General features: G+C 36.3%; 1 protein-coding gene across 1 annotated transcript in view; it reads right to left on the minus strand.

Annotated features, from left to right (window-relative positions):
• The window catches only part of APOB (apolipoprotein B), a 35,757-nt gene extending 19,934 nt beyond the window's left edge, over positions 1-15,823 (minus strand). Inside the window, exons 1-18 of the mRNA XM_050316427.1 lie at positions 15,679-15,823; positions 14,109-14,147; positions 11,503-11,618; positions 10,517-10,662; positions 9,312-9,465; positions 8,980-9,135; positions 7,904-8,028; positions 7,648-7,733; positions 7,163-7,382; positions 5,985-6,212; positions 5,711-5,828; positions 5,442-5,588; positions 3,786-3,997; positions 3,219-3,456; positions 2,492-2,668; positions 2,002-2,193; positions 1,579-1,746; positions 175-386 (exon numbers count right to left, since the gene is read on the minus strand). Coding sequence (XP_050172384.1) covers positions 175-386; positions 1,579-1,746; positions 2,002-2,193; positions 2,492-2,668; positions 3,219-3,456; positions 3,786-3,997; positions 5,442-5,588; positions 5,711-5,828; positions 5,985-6,212; positions 7,163-7,382; positions 7,648-7,733; positions 7,904-8,028; positions 8,980-9,135; positions 9,312-9,465; positions 10,517-10,662; positions 11,503-11,618; positions 14,109-14,147; positions 15,679-15,733 — 2,789 coding nt within the window. The 5' untranslated portion in view covers positions 15,734-15,823. The remainder of the gene's footprint in view (positions 1-174; positions 387-1,578; positions 1,747-2,001; positions 2,194-2,491; positions 2,669-3,218; positions 3,457-3,785; positions 3,998-5,441; positions 5,589-5,710; positions 5,829-5,984; positions 6,213-7,162; positions 7,383-7,647; positions 7,734-7,903; positions 8,029-8,979; positions 9,136-9,311; positions 9,466-10,516; positions 10,663-11,502; positions 11,619-14,108; positions 14,148-15,678) is intronic.
• Between the last annotated feature and the right edge of the window lie 265 nt (positions 15,824-16,088).

The raw sequence follows: 16,088 nt of genomic DNA on the forward strand, positions 1-16,088 counted from the left end.
AAGTCATCACTTATCTGGGCTATTTGTTATCTTATAAAAGAAGTTATCTCAGTTTTACAATGTCTGGTATTTTTCTGAACTGAAAACTTCTCCATGCCTGCCCTATCATTTCAATTCCACGACAATAAAAGCCAAGAAGAGAAGGAAAAGCATAGCCTTGAAATTTCTCATTACCTGATACTGAGGAGCTTTACTGGACTCTTTGGAGCAGGAATGCTGAGTTTCAGTTGTCCAGCTTTTACACCAACGTGTGCTTCAATTCCAGATTCATGGAATATATTGGAATTCATCTCCACACCACTTCTAGCAAATTCAGGCATATTTATTCCCAGGTGTGTTACAAACTCAACTGCTACTGAAGGTTTAGCAATGAGATCTGCCTGCATCTATTTAATAAAAACAAAATGGGGTATTTATTTGCCCAATACAATTCTTGCTGGTTATCTAAAACAAACATAATACTCCTGATAATCTAGAGGTAATTTTTTTATAATTGGTTTTTCCATTCCAAAAATCTGATTCCCATATCACATAATCAGAGGGACCACATAAGTCATAACTGTAATGTAATGAATACAGCAAGATGGAAATGCCAAGGATCCTCATCTACTGTAAAAATACTCATGCTTCAGAAAGATTTTGTACATGGAGCTACTTGCATGTATTTTTAAATCTGAAGACAAGAGCCAATTTTCCATTGTAAAAAAAAAAATCAGCTATTTTCAAAAACAATGAGCAAACTATTTGACAAAAAAGAAATGGATCCAAAATCTGAATTTCTTTAAACACAAACCATCTTATTTGCAAACTTTTGCTTTGGCCATTACAGAAAGAAGGGACAGAATGCAAAATTCTGGAAAAGATTCCAAAGCTAACTAAAGGACAACCAGTAATAATTTTCAGTATTTATTTTTTATTATTATTTAAATCTTATATATGGTGGAAAATTGAAAGTTTAGATAAACTGAAACTACTAAGAAATTTTTATGAAATATTGACTAAATAAAAATAGAGAAAAATAGAACCGTAAAAAAGAATGGAAATATTTAATCTTTTAAAATTTTAACTGTATAATTAATTTTGTGTCATATGCTCTTTCATTGTTACAATTTCAAAATGTTTCCTATCAGTTAAAGAAAAGTTTCTCTTGATTCAGTTTTCATTATTTCTTTGAATTGATAATCAAATTTTTCACTTTGAATTGGCCACAAATAATGTTTTGTTAACTTTTTGGTTTGAACAGCAAATTCACAAACTGTAGCATTTCTGCTATTGTAATTTGAGAGCAGGGAGAGAGCAATAAACAGAGATAAAAATGAAATATTTTTGAAAGACTGATCGAAACCCTTTTAATTCATAAATTTTATTGTGTCTCATACTTAATTTATTATATGCATTACTTCTCAAATTAATCTAAATGTCATCCACAAATTAACCAGAGACCTCTAATGAGGGTGAGTTTTTTATATCAAGAACATTTTTTAATCTTTAAAATTTTCTGTTGTTACGGTTTTATCCATAAATGAGACTGTAGATTATTAGGAGGAGAAATAAATATAGACAGCTATTGAGACTTACACTTTTTTGTTGAAGCTTCACAGCTACTTTGGCCCCGGGTGTTGCTATTCCAGACAAGGCAAACTTCAGCTGAAAACCTGCTCCAGTTGGAAGCTCAAACTCATTGTCCATGAATATGTAGTGGACAAATAAATCCCTGTCAACACCTTTTGAGATGGCTTGTGCAATCTGTGAATCAAACAAGGAAATGAACAATAACAAATGCACACTTTGGAATATGAGCATTTTGTACTTTAAAAATTGCCCAGGGAATGATTGCAACTCTATAATCCAAAAGTTAATTTCATATGGAGTAGAGAATCTAAATTCTACAGATTTCTTGCTTCAAAAATGTACTTTGCACAATAATTAAGTACGATCTAAATCTTAAAAAAATCTGGTAGAAAAAAATTTATATTGCACATTGGTGTATCAGAAACATACCATTTCGGGAATAGTCTGAAGAGTTTTAGCACTCTTTAAAATCAAGCTTCCCAGCAATTTGAAATCATTGAGTTTCATGTATCCAAGTTCTTCTCCCAGGATTCTCAGATACGCTCTTCCTTCAGGAGCTTCTTTGTTGCTCAATTCTTTTATCAGTTTTTCGAGGTTAAGTATTATTCCTTTTGTGATATCCTGAAAATTCAGTCAGAAAGCAGCAAAACAAACTTTAAAGAAAGCTGTAAAATCATTTATGTAGAACAGTTACTTTTAGTGAATGTCAGCTACTCTGCCTGTGCTCTTACAGATTTGTCTCCAGGCAAAGACTCCTCCAAAATACAATTAAGAAAACACATTGTTAAACAGCATTATGGGTTTGTATTTTAACTCACCAGAAGAGGAGAGGCAAATATAGAAAAAAGAGGGTAGATGCTGTAATTACTGTGTAAAAATAGGAATGTTGTGCTGCACAGAAAATATTTTCAAGCTGTACCTGATCCTGCTTGCCATCCTGGGAGAGACCAAAATAGTCAAAAAGTGCCTTGGAAACCTGCTCTGGCACTTTGCCATCAACCCAGTAGAGGGCCTTGGTTGCAGTGTCTGGGAAAAATCCCTTCTCTCCAAACAATGATTCCAGTGTTGGTTCAAACCCCTTTCCATCCAAGCCAAGCTGAAACGAACAGGAAGGACAATGCATAACTGAGACACTTCCCCCACTTCTTTGGAACTTTACAACAAAACAGACTTTCTGGAGAAGAAACAATGCATTTAAAGTGTATCCTATAAATCCATGACACTTAAGGGAAGATATGGAATACTATGTCTTATAACTGATTTTATTTCTGTTGTGGGGTCTGATGAAAAATCCCCACATAGGCTGCATATCACTTAAAATCTACTATGAAAACTTCAGTGTGCCAGTAATGATTCATTAGTATGAAGTCAATTTGTTACAGGTGGGTTCATTTTACCCTAGCTGAGCCCTTTAATAACTTCAACAGGGTTGTGCATCCAGTCAGTGGCAAGTGACATCACATAATGGATGGCTTGCTCTAAAGCCCATTGAGATCAAATCAAAGTCCCCTTGTAGTCATAGCTATCCTTAGATTTCTCCCAAAGCTTGTAAAAACAATACATTATTCACAGAAAGTTGCTATAAGAAAACAGAAATGAGAAAGAAAACAGCTGAATCCTAGCAAACGTTTTGATAATTGTTGTACCTCAAATATATCACTTGGGTGAAATCCATACACATGCAGGGTGGTTTTTAGCATGGTCTCTTTAGGAACATAGCTGTTTGGGTCAAATACCACATTTCCCTCTACTTTGGCAGAGATGGGGTCAATTCCAGGCACAGAAACTCTTTTGGAAATCTGATAATTTCGTGAGAATTTTTTGAAATCTTTGGCTGTTGGGACCTCGTTTCCTTTCAGAGCTTCTTCAACTCGGCTTTTTAGACTAGGGAAGAGGATAGCAATTAAAACATGATTAGTGTATATTCCAAGCATTCATTTAGTCCTAATTTTTTATGCCACTTGCAGACATTCATACAGCTGAGGTGATGACAAATGGCTAGATCTTTACACATATTAACAGAAAACAAGACTTAAGGGGAAGACTATAATCTGGCACTGCTCTGACAAAGCCATAGTTTACTCAGCTGATATGTTTGTTCAAATAAATAAAAAAATCCAAGCAAAAACGTCATGGCTAGATAGCTACCACTGCAGTTACAGTCAGAACTTTGTTTTTCCTAAGAGACCAATATACAACTAAATTTTGCTTACTCTTCAATGCCTAGTTCTTCAGAGTCTAGGATGTTGGCAATGTGTGAGGCAACAAAGCTTTTCACTTGCTCGTTCTTCTCCTTTGTGAGGATTCTCAAAATCTTTGCAAGATCACCTGGGGAAGGGTTTTTCATCAGTATGAGATAGGCTGCCAGACGTTTTTCTGTAGGTACATCTGATTCTTGGAATGCTTTGAGAAGTGCTGAACGGTCCTATAAAAATAGAGAAAGGTTTGCAATGATGAACTAGCTCATAGATGATATTGCTTAATGCCTTTAGGAATATATTGGGTGAAGTAATTTTCAGAATGCAGTATTTTCAAGACTGCATACCTATTTCTGTACTTTATTTCTATAACAAATCAAAATAGTTTCTTTGAAGCTACTTTGTTAAATTTTCTTTTGTTAGAAAATATCATAGAAATTATGGCTTTATTAAAACTGATTTTCATAGAATCAGAGAAACATAGAATGGTTTGCATTGGAGGAGACTTTAAAGATCATCCAGTTCCAACACCCCTGCCATGGGTAGGGACACCAGAAACAAAATCTTCCAATAGACCAGGTTGTTTAAAGCCCCATCCAACCTGGCCTTGAACACTTTCAGGGATAGGGCACCCACAACTTCTCTGGGCAACCTGTGCCAGTGCCTCACCGCCCTCATAGTAAACCTTCTTAATATACAATTTAAACCGACCTTCTGTCAGTTTGAAACCATTATCCCCTGTCCTGTCACTACATACTCTTGTAAATAAACTCTCTTATCCTTTATTTTCTTATATTTTTTAATCATTTTGGTTGGTTGGTCAGTTACTTGAGTTTTTTAATCTTTTTTATTTTATCCTTTATTTTCTTATCCTATACATGGTCAGAGTAAATTCTTCTTTAGAATACCAAGTTTTGATTGTTGGGAATCTGAAGTGTTCTTGTCTGCATGTAAATTGTCAAAATTTAGAAACAAGATCACTTGATTGAGGAAAAGAAGGTGATCAAAATCCTCTGTTGCAGGAAAATTAAAAACATAGATTAAAAATAAGTAATAATTAAAAAATTAAAATGCTTTAAACTGAATCTGAGGATGTGAGCTTCATGTGTTTCCAGGCTCCCAAACTTTTAAAGCCTTATCTGGAAACAAGAGCATGTCTCTCTTAGACTAGAAACTTGATGTTGAAACTGTCTCACTATACTGAGCTGCAGTGCTCTGTATGATGACACCCATTCTGTAGGGGATGCTGTAACATCACGGTAATGCAAACATAAATCTAACCAGTACTACTAACAATGACAACAAAGTATCAGTATAAAATAGGGACCTGATTTTTTTTGCTAGTTAAACACATTCAAATCTGGAGCAATTCATTAGTTAACACCACCTTTGAATAAGTAGATCTCCATTTAAGACACTGACAGGAACAGATCCAAACTAAGACTATCTATACAAAGCAACTGCATCTCAAAAGAACAACACCCACTGAGTCAGAAGAGTGCAGAACTTCTCAGATATGTGTATGGAAACTAGATAAGGGAGTTCTAAAAAAGCTGAAAGGGAGATAGCAGAACTATGAAATAATGGGAATTTTTTGCATATTCAGTAACTCCTGTGAATAGCCAAGTTGAATTCAGGACAGTTTATCCTGGTTCTTGTGACCCAATTTACCTCTTCAGTAATTGTCATTTTCCTGAATGCCTGGATGGCTGCTTTCTGAACTGAAAGTGATGCAGCTTCGTTTCTGATACATGTCTTCAGAAAAGATTTCACATTGGGTTTAGCTTTCTCCATTACTGCACCCATGTTTCCAATAGCCTGTCAGTGATGAAGACACAGAAGGGTGACAAAAATTTTTTCTCCACCAAGAGAAGCAGAGTGTTATATGCACTACAGTTTATAATAATGTCCTATATAAGGAAAGAAGGAAATAAAAATACCCTAAGTGTGAGGTATGTGAGTTCATCTTCCCCAGAACAATCAGTGCCAAGCAGCGACACCATGAAGTCTGCAACGTCTGTGATTTCCTCTGTCACAGTCTTCTTCTCATTGTAGAACCTAAAGGAATATAGAAACACTTTAGAAACGAAAGGAGAAAGAGCAAATTCATGACAACAGCAAAAAAAATCCTTGAAAGCTGAGCACTCTTAGGGTTTACTCTAAGCACTGCAGCCTTGAGGTTATTTTGTACAATTGCATGTTGTCATTACTTACTTAGTAACAGAATGACTCAAGCCATAAAAAGAAGCTCTACTTGGCTGATACTGGGCCATGTTAAGAATTTCCCGTATTCTCTGTGGAGTTGGAGAAGGCAATAGTCCCAGGGTGTACGTGACCAGGTCTGCCACGAGTGGATTCACATTTCCAGTTCTCAGGATTTGAAGGACTGCACTGTAGCACTCTGGAGTCCCACACTGGGTCAGGGCCTGAACAGTGATGGAACTGAAAGGAGAAAAGAAGACTTTGACTAATTAATTCCCTGTCTTTGCACTTATTGTGGATATTGACTGTTTGAAACAAACATTTGACAGGTTTATTAAGGTGTTTAAATATAAATGGTGTATCATTTTTTATAAGTTATAGTAGTAATACAAATAAATAAGAACATCAAGAAAATATAAACAATATCACCAACCCACAGCCATACCTTGCTTTTTCTTCACCACAGACCCTCCCACAATTTAAATATTATAAATTAATACAATAAAACTATACTGAGACTCTAGTCCCTCCACAAACTGAGGGCATAACATATGTGGAAACTGACTCAAGTCCAGTTTGGACAGAAGAGTAAGGAGAGTAGAGGGTAAGGTCAGACCAAAGAATAGGGTTCTTCCATGTCTCCCAAAGTCTCACCGTCAAAACTCTGTCTTTTGTTATAAGTCAGACTTGGGAGTTTGGAATTACAGCCACTGTTATTGAGCAAACCCGCATGAAAGATCTTTGGCTATAATAACTATCTACAGGATTGCTCCTGGCACACACACTTGGGATGGTGGAGGGGCTGTACTGGACTGTGTTATACTCCAGTTCAACTTCTCCAGTAAATTTGGAATATTTGATGGGAGAATGATATAAGCAATATTAGTTCTTTATAGAAGACTAGAACTTTCAGATCTATTTGAATTCTTATACTTTTCTCATATATTTAATATTCAAGCTCCAATTAACAACTGAGCATTTCTGATAGAAAAACGTAAAATTCACAGGTTTTATTCTCCCTTCTTTATTTCTCTCTCCGGATAATTCTGAGGATACTTATCTTTCTGCAAGACACCCTATACATCTAATTCACTTCTAATTTAAAACCTCTCACAGCAAATCAACAACAGAATGGTTTTGCCATGACATTGACATGTGGTGTACTTGCACACTGCACAGCTGTACCATACCTTGAGGTTTCCATCATCTTTGGTACAAGAGAGCCAAGAGTGCTGTTATGTAAACTTCTAAGCCCAGAAACAAATCTGTAAAAGAGCCTTGCTCTCTGCTGGTTCTGCTGGGAGGCTGTAAGTTTCTGCAGTTCCTGAAGGGTTTTCAGAACAACATCACCCTGCTTGGGGAATTTGGCATCTGTACTTTCCAGTGCTAGTCCCTTCTCTTCCAGTTCAGCTAGAAATTAAAAAAAAAAAAATTGCATTTGTTATCAAGGAGTTATGTTAATTGTTATTATCTGTCTTACATTCAGTAAAAATATAAATGCTGTCTCATGTTTTCCCATTTTCTACTCAACCTTTTTCCTTACTAAATTTCAGTAAAAATTACAGATTGATTTGGTCCCCTCAGGGGCATCTTTAATAAATTCACTGTTTAAAATAATCATCTCTGTATTTATATTTTGTTCCTGTGTTTGTGTAATAGAGAACTGCAGCTCTACCTCCATCAAAATATTTGTTATTGATCTTCGGGGTATCTTCAAGCCTCAAGGTCTGGTTGACCTCTGTCATCACACCATAGCGATTTCTAGGAAACAAAGAAAAATTCATTGTATTAGACCTCTTGAGAGGTCTTAATATGTCTCCTGCCTTCTTAAAAATCAAATGTATATTTGAAGTCAGGGCAGAATGTGATACATCATCATTTAAAACAAATATTTATGAATAAAGGGTAAGGATAAATAGTGAGCAACTTACTTGTATGAGGAAGGCAGAAACAGGTGTTTTTCACTGCAGACAGCATCTCTGATATGCCTTTTCTTTGCATCAATATTGTAATGACAGAACTGAGTGCTCTTTAGAAGGGTAGATAATGGGGTGTTCTGTAAAATAAATAGTTTGGCAGTCATTTTACTGAATAGCATGGAAACAATCATAGTTTTAAAGGCTGACACAGTTTTACTGTAATATTAAAAATTAAAGCATATTGGAAGCAAAGGTGAATAACTGGAATTATTCTCACACAAAGACAAAATTGTGCCAGTAATAATCTTTAGTTATAAGTCTCTTCACAGGCAAAAATCCCACCAAAATTTTCCCTCAGGCCTTATCGGGGTGTTTGGGTTGGTAGTTACTTCATGATTGATCCCCTGCTGCCTACAACAAAGGACTCCTTCATAAAACCAATTTGTAATTTTTGGAGTAGTTCACTCCCCTTGTAACAACTGATGCTCTTTTTAATTTCACTCTTGTACAAATTTTAAAGACTTCTACAAAAAACTGTAGCAGTGGTAGAAATTATAAAATGTGTTTTCAGCATTTCTGAAACCCTACTTTTTAAAGTTAAAACACTCTAAAGCACAAATGCCATTTTACCAGAAAGAAATCTGACAATATCCATGCAAGCAACTGCATTTGATCATTGTGGATTAACAGGTAGAACAAAGAGCATGCTTAACCACTACTTGAGAGCATTTAGAGCCCTCTCCTCCTGCACATCACACACACTTTAGGATTTGGGTAGACTATATGTTTTACATGAAATTGGAATTTTGAAAATTTTGACCCACAAAACTAAAAATTTGGCTATGATCTGATAGGTTACCATGTAATCAATAGTCCTAACTCCATCTATGAAAAGCTCTCTGCATCATTTTTTCTCTATTGAATGCCAACAAAACCACAATCTGATATAATGGAATGGTGCAGAAAAACTGTTTAAGTTTTTAGAAAATATAAATAAATACAAAACTTAGTCATTGTAGTAGTTGTTTATCATTTTAAATGACAGTGAGAAAAATGTTACGTCATATAATTTTTAATTAAATACTTACCAGTCCCTTTACAATGGCAATAGGGCTGACATGATCTCTGATGGGACGGAAGTTGTCACAGCCTTTCAGGTACCTGGTAATTGAAATATCTTCTGCAACATTTCCTTTTCTGGACTTGAATTCAACTTCACTGTCACACTTGCCATAGACAGTATCCTGGAAAGAAGAAAGAAATCACCATCTCCGCTCATGCTGTCAGACATTTTCTGATCTAGTTAAAAGGCACCTTTTCTGATCAGAATTTCCAGGCCTTTTGAAAATGAGTAACTCTACCTAGGTGAGCTTTCTTCCATTTGTCAAGGGAGCTAAGGGAATACTTTCAAAACACCTACCATTGAAATTGTTTTTTCATTTTCTGCTGTTTCTGTTGGCACAAGCAGAGCTGAGATGATCCCTCTCTTGAGATTCAGTACATTCAGAGGTTCGTCCTTCTCTGGATACAGCTTGACTTTTGTTTCATCCTGAATGCTAAATTTTAGCTCATGCCTGGTGCCCAAAACAACAACATTAGAATGAAATGTTAAAGACACACAGTAAAGAACATGTTATCAATAAACTGCTGGGCTACAGATAAAGCATCATGCTTACCTTGGTCTCTCAGTATTTACTACTCACTGCTGTTACTAATAGGAAGTATTACTATTAAAGCAGCAAAATTCTAACCAAGGACATTCTGATATCACCAGATTACATCATATAAGGACAAGCAAATACCAAGAGCAGTGGCTGGAAGTTGGAATTGCATAAATTCAGAGAGGAGATAACTAAATTTTTAGAATGAGGTAATTATTAACTACTGCAGTGGGCTACAAAATGATGGGAGGATTCTCTACCAGTTGCAATCTTTACATGAAGCCTTCATGGTTTTCTGAAAAACGTGTTTTAACACTGTCTCAAGTTGTTTTGAGATCTATGGCTTGTGAAACAAGATGGATACTAAGGCACTAAAGCAAGCATGAGAGTGCATGACTAAAATATGCACTGACAAGCACTAGATACTAGTTGGGTGGAGGGAGTAATAGCAATTAGATACGAAAGCAGATAAATAAGGAAAAGATAAACTGCATAGGTCATTAAAGATTGGGGTCAGAAATCTGGACTTCAGACTCAAACAATCTGGAATTGAGTCTCAAATGCCTTTCTATTGCACAGTCTGCACCATGTCAGTGAAGGAAAATTATCTTAAAGTGGCTGCATGCAGCAAGTTGAGAATGTGCTTACAAGAAGGAACATTACACTTGCAATAATCTTTTGGGGACTACACAACAGTTTCCTGATGTAGATGATAGAAATGACAAAAACATCCCAGGTGAAAATTTTGTATCTAAACAAGCCTTCCCTACCAGCAATTGAGAATTATGCCATGTTAACCTTAAGTTGTATCAGAGGGAATTTTGCTGTGGAACCAGCTTACAAATCTACCATGTTATCATGAACTGTGTTCTATACCTAGAAAAACATAGTCAGGGTAGACTGTAACATTGCAACCTGTTAAATTTAAAGGTCACAAGTGTTGATGATAACTGATATTACCTACCTGGACATGGCACTTGCAAAGTCCTCAGAGTTCTTGGACTTTTTCAGAATAGCCCTTCCCTCAGAGTCAACACCAAACGTCTCCCTCAGGGAGCAATGCATTGTCCTCAGGATGAAGTGGCACAGCTGTGGTACCTCCAGTTCAACCTGAAAACACAAATACGTTCATCTTTTTTCATTATCATGTTTTCAGGATCATCCAGTTAGTTACCACTTTGAAAATTCTTTGGATTTTGTAAAGTTCCAGAATCCCCCTGCTAGCAGCTGTTGGAAAAAATGCCAAAGTGCTCTAAGTAGCTTAAGGTAACTCGAGGGAGAAGATATGAGGGTAGGTATTTGCTTGGCTAATGGCATGGAGTATATGACATACATGGTAAACAAGCAACTGAGAATTTAGAATGTTAGAACTGTATGAAAACTTGAACCATTACACTGATCAGTGTTTGGACTCTATTAGGACCATGTGTGCTAAATAAAAAATATTTTTCCAAATTACTCAATTTACGGAAAAAGAACCCCACAACACAATGATGAGAAAGTTTTGGGCAAAATGAAGGGACATTGGGTAATTTAACGGCCTATGGGACCTTTTACTCCTACAGTCCTGGTATTGCCTTGGCTGTCACCATTAACAAGCTATCGTGGTCTTCACGGCTTCAGTGCGCTGTTGTAATTCAACTTCTAGAGTTGTTTGATGGATATTGGTAGACTCAGCCTGGGAGCCAAGGAAAACTAAACTACCAGGTTTTGTCTCTCTCATATAAAAGTACAGCCAGATTAGGTTTGAAATGCACTGGCAAAATGGCATGAAGGACCTCTGCCATCCTCAGTCCCTCCTGTCTAGGACAGGGAGGGCTTAGTCTTTGTGACTCTCAATATGTGCCTTTCAGATGAATGGCCTTGTTTGGAAAAACATTGAAGGATGCTTTCCAGCTGCCAGCTCCCATGGTGTTCAGTATACAGTCCCAATTACTCCTCTTTGCCTACCTTGCAAGTGATCTTTGAACCACTCCGAGAATCTGCTGTTCCTGTGACCCCATTTGATGTTTCTGCTTCATATGAGTAAACATATTTTCTGAGGGGTTTAAATCTGGTTGCATCTTCTGCAATTGGGAAAACAAGAGTGGTTTTATGACTTTGGTAGGATATGCACATGTAATCCTTACAATACATGCTTAGTGTTGTCTAACTAAAATGACTGCCACAGATAAAGGGAACATGAAGACTCATCCTCCCACTATTTCCTTTTACAGAATAGCTTTCAGACAAAACTGTGATGCTTTCATATCAGCTGCATTATTTCTGAAGCATAAGACCAAACTTGTGGGGGCAGTATCAATTTTGGGGTCCACTGTTCTGTTTGACGGGATCTGCCAATATAACCTCATCTGGCCTTCAAATCATGGCCCATTAAAGCAAATGACAAAAAACAGGAGAAAACTTACGGTGTGGAACTGTTTTAAAAATAATGACACTGCAAGAAGCTGCTTTACCAGTCACATGATTGAGACTGAAAGCAAAGAAACAGAGAAAGAGACAGAACACCAAAACTAGAACTCCTCAAGACACTTTCACTTGAATCTACAGAGGATTTTTCTGCTCCAGATTCTCCTGAAATATGATCTACTCTAATTCACTTACTAGATCAGAAAATTTTACTAGAGTGGACTATTTTTAATGGAGATAAATTTTAGTTATATGAAGAACATCCAACAAGGGAAAAGCTTTAAATTATGACTAAGAACAAGACAGGAGGGAGTATTTCAAGAGATGTTTCTCTTTCAATCAAAGGAAGCCCCAAAACCTAACAGGCTTCCTCAAAGGAATGAATTTCACCTGTGTTTAATCTCTCCCTGTTGCCTTAATTTGTAATTTTAAACTTCACAAGCAGGAATGAATGGGCTAACAGAGACATTAAGAAAAAAACCAGTCTCAGTGTCAAATACTGGAATATAAGATACTATGTTGGTATCTGGAATGCATAACATAGGCCAAATAGTGTCCTCAATCCCAATTCACTCCCATTATAAGTGCAGGCAGAGTTTTAAACCAAACAGGATGATCAGGCACTCTACGTGTCTGTGTTGAAGCAGTTTAAGTCAATTTGAACCAGAAATTGCTGTTCCCTCAAGTTTAGGCTGAGCAACTCACAGGGTCTGTGGCTCTGTTGTGGTGCTGAGTGAAAAGCAATTTCCTAAATTGCTCCTCTGGGGTTATTTAACAGAGTCCTGATCTATTTTATAGAAAAACAAAGATAGGTAATCCTGGTGTAAACCCAAATGCCCACCATTAAATCTGTATGATTTGACCTGCCTACACCTGCATGAATGCAGGCTACTCTTCTTCATTTATAAAATATTTGTCATGTCAGAGGCCAATGGCAATATAACCTTGCCCTTCATGTCACAGAATTTCATACTTAGAAGGGAGAAAATAGTACTATGCATCTCTAATTTCCTCATTGAACTATCACTTTTATAAACTTTATGTATTTTAATAGTATTTTATCTGAGATCACATTCACGTAATAGCTAAACAGAAATATTTTAATTAATACTAGCTGTCATACCATAATCAACATCTTAAAAACATGTGAAAACTTAATTAAATTATGTATTTAACCTTAAAATTAACTTCTATTAAAAATTCAACACTACCCGTGACACTTTTGGCTATCCTGGAAAATAACTATACACTCTCAGAGAATTTTGTAACATCAGTATCTACCATGCTAAAGCAAGTGGCTAATTATTGCTTCATATTCTGCTTTTAAATAGAAATTAGTGAAAAATAAGGAAATTATAAGATTAGAAATGCAAATACCAAATAATTTATTGGATCAAAAATAGAGAAGAAATTGGCAATGAAGCTCAGCATTCTCTGAGTTGGTTCAGTAAACCCATTTGCCTGGAGATGGTGCTAAAGCACCCAACAAGGAAAAAAAACCCCTGAAGACAAAGAAGAAAACAACTCGTTCAGTACTTTGACCCTGTGGTCGAACATTATGTATCTAACCAAGCAGTCAGGGCCAGTCAGAGTTCATTACAAAGATAGGGCATAAAGTCAGCATTTCCTGTGTCTGGAGTTGTTTAAAGAAATTGCTGTCCTTGCTGACAGAGTTGATGATTTATTCCACAGGTATTTAGTTAGATATCCAAGTGCAATTCTGTGGGCTTTACCACTGTGAAGGGTAAATAAAATGCAAGATTCAGTCCACAGTGAAGTGTAATGTACATAACCTCACAGCTAAAGTTTCACATTCGACACATAGGGATTTTTAGATTAAGGAATTTGCACCTGACAATCAAACAAATAAAAAAGAAAAAAGAAAAACCCAATGGAAAGTAGTTTCTTAATGAGAGCTTTAAAAAAGTTCAGAAACTCAATCTCAGCTTGTCCAATCTTGGGAAATTTTAACAATTATTCAAACCAATCCTTATGGGTAATTGAATGCCTAAAATAAAGGGCAATCAGTACTTCAGAATATTGCCATCATTTTCATTTCAGTTATTTCAGAAGAAGAGATTAGGAAAGTGAGGCTTTGAGAGATGTATTCAGTTACAATAGTGATATAAAAAAAGCAAATCAATTACTTGAACATCCTGGATTTCCATTTTCAGGTGTTTCTTCTTCTGTAAAAAAAAAAAAAGGCACAAAACCCCCAAGAATTAAAAGCTGGAAAAGCAGTTTATAGCTATAAAACAAGGGCTACTAATATATAAATGTAAATGCTAAATTTTCATTGTAAGACCTTTTTAATTCATACCAACTTCTGACATAGTTTGAAAGACTGATATAAATAACAAAGCTACTATTACCATTGGCAGTACAGAGTCAAATCTACATGGAGTTACAAGCAGTTGCCTTGACACAGTGAACCAAAATCCCACAGTGGGATCTTTAACCACAGAATTAAATTAATTTGATTTAAACTGAGAAGGATCAGCTTCTAGGTTGACAAGTATTTTTAAAAGCCCTATGTTATGTAAAACAGACAGTTTGTAAAGGATGGGCACAAAATGTAGGGGTAGACAGATGAATGTAACACATAACACAGTTTACTTTTATATTTTAGCCTATTTGAGCACATGAAAATACTGTTAAATGGATGAATGGCTATACTTTGTTTTTTGTACATTTCAAAAAGGACACCTTTGAAGATTACTACTAAAGTTCTCTGCTATGAAATATTTTCTGAATATTGAGAGTTCATTCTTTATAGGAAAAGCCTATTCAAGTTAAGAAGAATCATTTGCTCTAATCAGTCTTAGTATGTTCCATATGACTCTATTTAAAACCAAAACTAAATATAACATAATCTAGTAAATTTGCTGCATTCATTAGATGCTATGTGGTTTTTTGGGATATCACACATGAAGGCCAGCATTTTTCTCTGCACACTTTCCAAATATCCATTCTGGGAATTCTAAGGTTAGACCACTCTATAGAAATAGACTCTAACATTAGTCACAGTAGTTTCAATGGCAACAGAAATACTGACTATTACTAATAAAATAATATAGATAACATTATTAATAACCAATAAAACCAAGGTTTATTGCATAACGATAAAATTGTATAACATTTCCTGTTCTAAAAAGCCATTTCTTGGGAAGCAAGGATAGCTCACAATCCACGGCACCATGTCGATCTCGGCTGTGTTTTCTGCTCTTAGGGAAAAAAAAAAATCTCTACTGACCCACTTCTTCTACTACTTTTATTGATGGCTGTGTCCCTTCAACACAAAACTCTATTTCAAATGCCAGTATTGCCTGCCAAATACAATCTGCTTTACTGCTCTCTGTCTTCACATTTGTCACAAAACAGGTTAGCAACAGCTGGGCTAAGTCTTCATGGTGTCTCCAAGCTACAGTAGCTCCACTAGTGGGCTTAAAAGGACAACACTACAGAAAAATGCCTTATAGGTTGCAAAATACATTAAATCTGCACAAAAGACAGCAGGCAACATTTGTGACTTTTTCTCCATTGGGATCCACCTATAATTGCCCATTCCTGTGAAGGGAAGGGGCGATATCTTTGCCACACTGAACTTCTCTAATTCCATAAGCCAACGTTCTGTTGGCTGATTTTTTTGCAACATTGCTGTTTTAACAGTTCATAAACAAAGCAGGAAAAAGCATTAACATAAAAGGCAGTACTTACGTGTGAGAACACTGCTGAGCAGCAGGGAGAGCAGCAAGAGCTGCGCAGGGCCCATGGTGAGCCCTGAAATCTCTTGCTGCTCTTTCTTTTCCTCTTTTTCCTTCCCTCTTCAAATCTTCCCTGCTGCCTTAGAGGGAGAATGAGCCTTCTGACTTGGACCTCCATTTATATAATCTGTAGCAAGCAGCTGAGTCAAACAGTTTAGAGAGCTCAGAGCAAATTGCCAAAGGTCCAAAGGTGAGAGTCCCAGATCCTCACTGTGCTCCACACAATGCTCTGCTTTGGTTACTGGGAGTCACAGAACCATTGAGGTTGGAAAAAACCTCTGAGATCATCAACCTAACCTCCAGTAAACTGGGAATTCTCCAGTTAGCCAAGACTGCTCATAAATGACTGAAATTGTCCCAGTG

The sequence above is a fragment of the Myiozetetes cayanensis genome, unplaced genomic scaffold, assembly GCF_022539395.1.
Source record: "Myiozetetes cayanensis isolate MyiCay16 unplaced genomic scaffold, myiCay2020 scf2-11, whole genome shotgun sequence".
NCBI classification, from domain to species: Eukaryota; Metazoa; Chordata; class Aves; order Passeriformes; family Tyrannidae; genus Myiozetetes; species Myiozetetes cayanensis.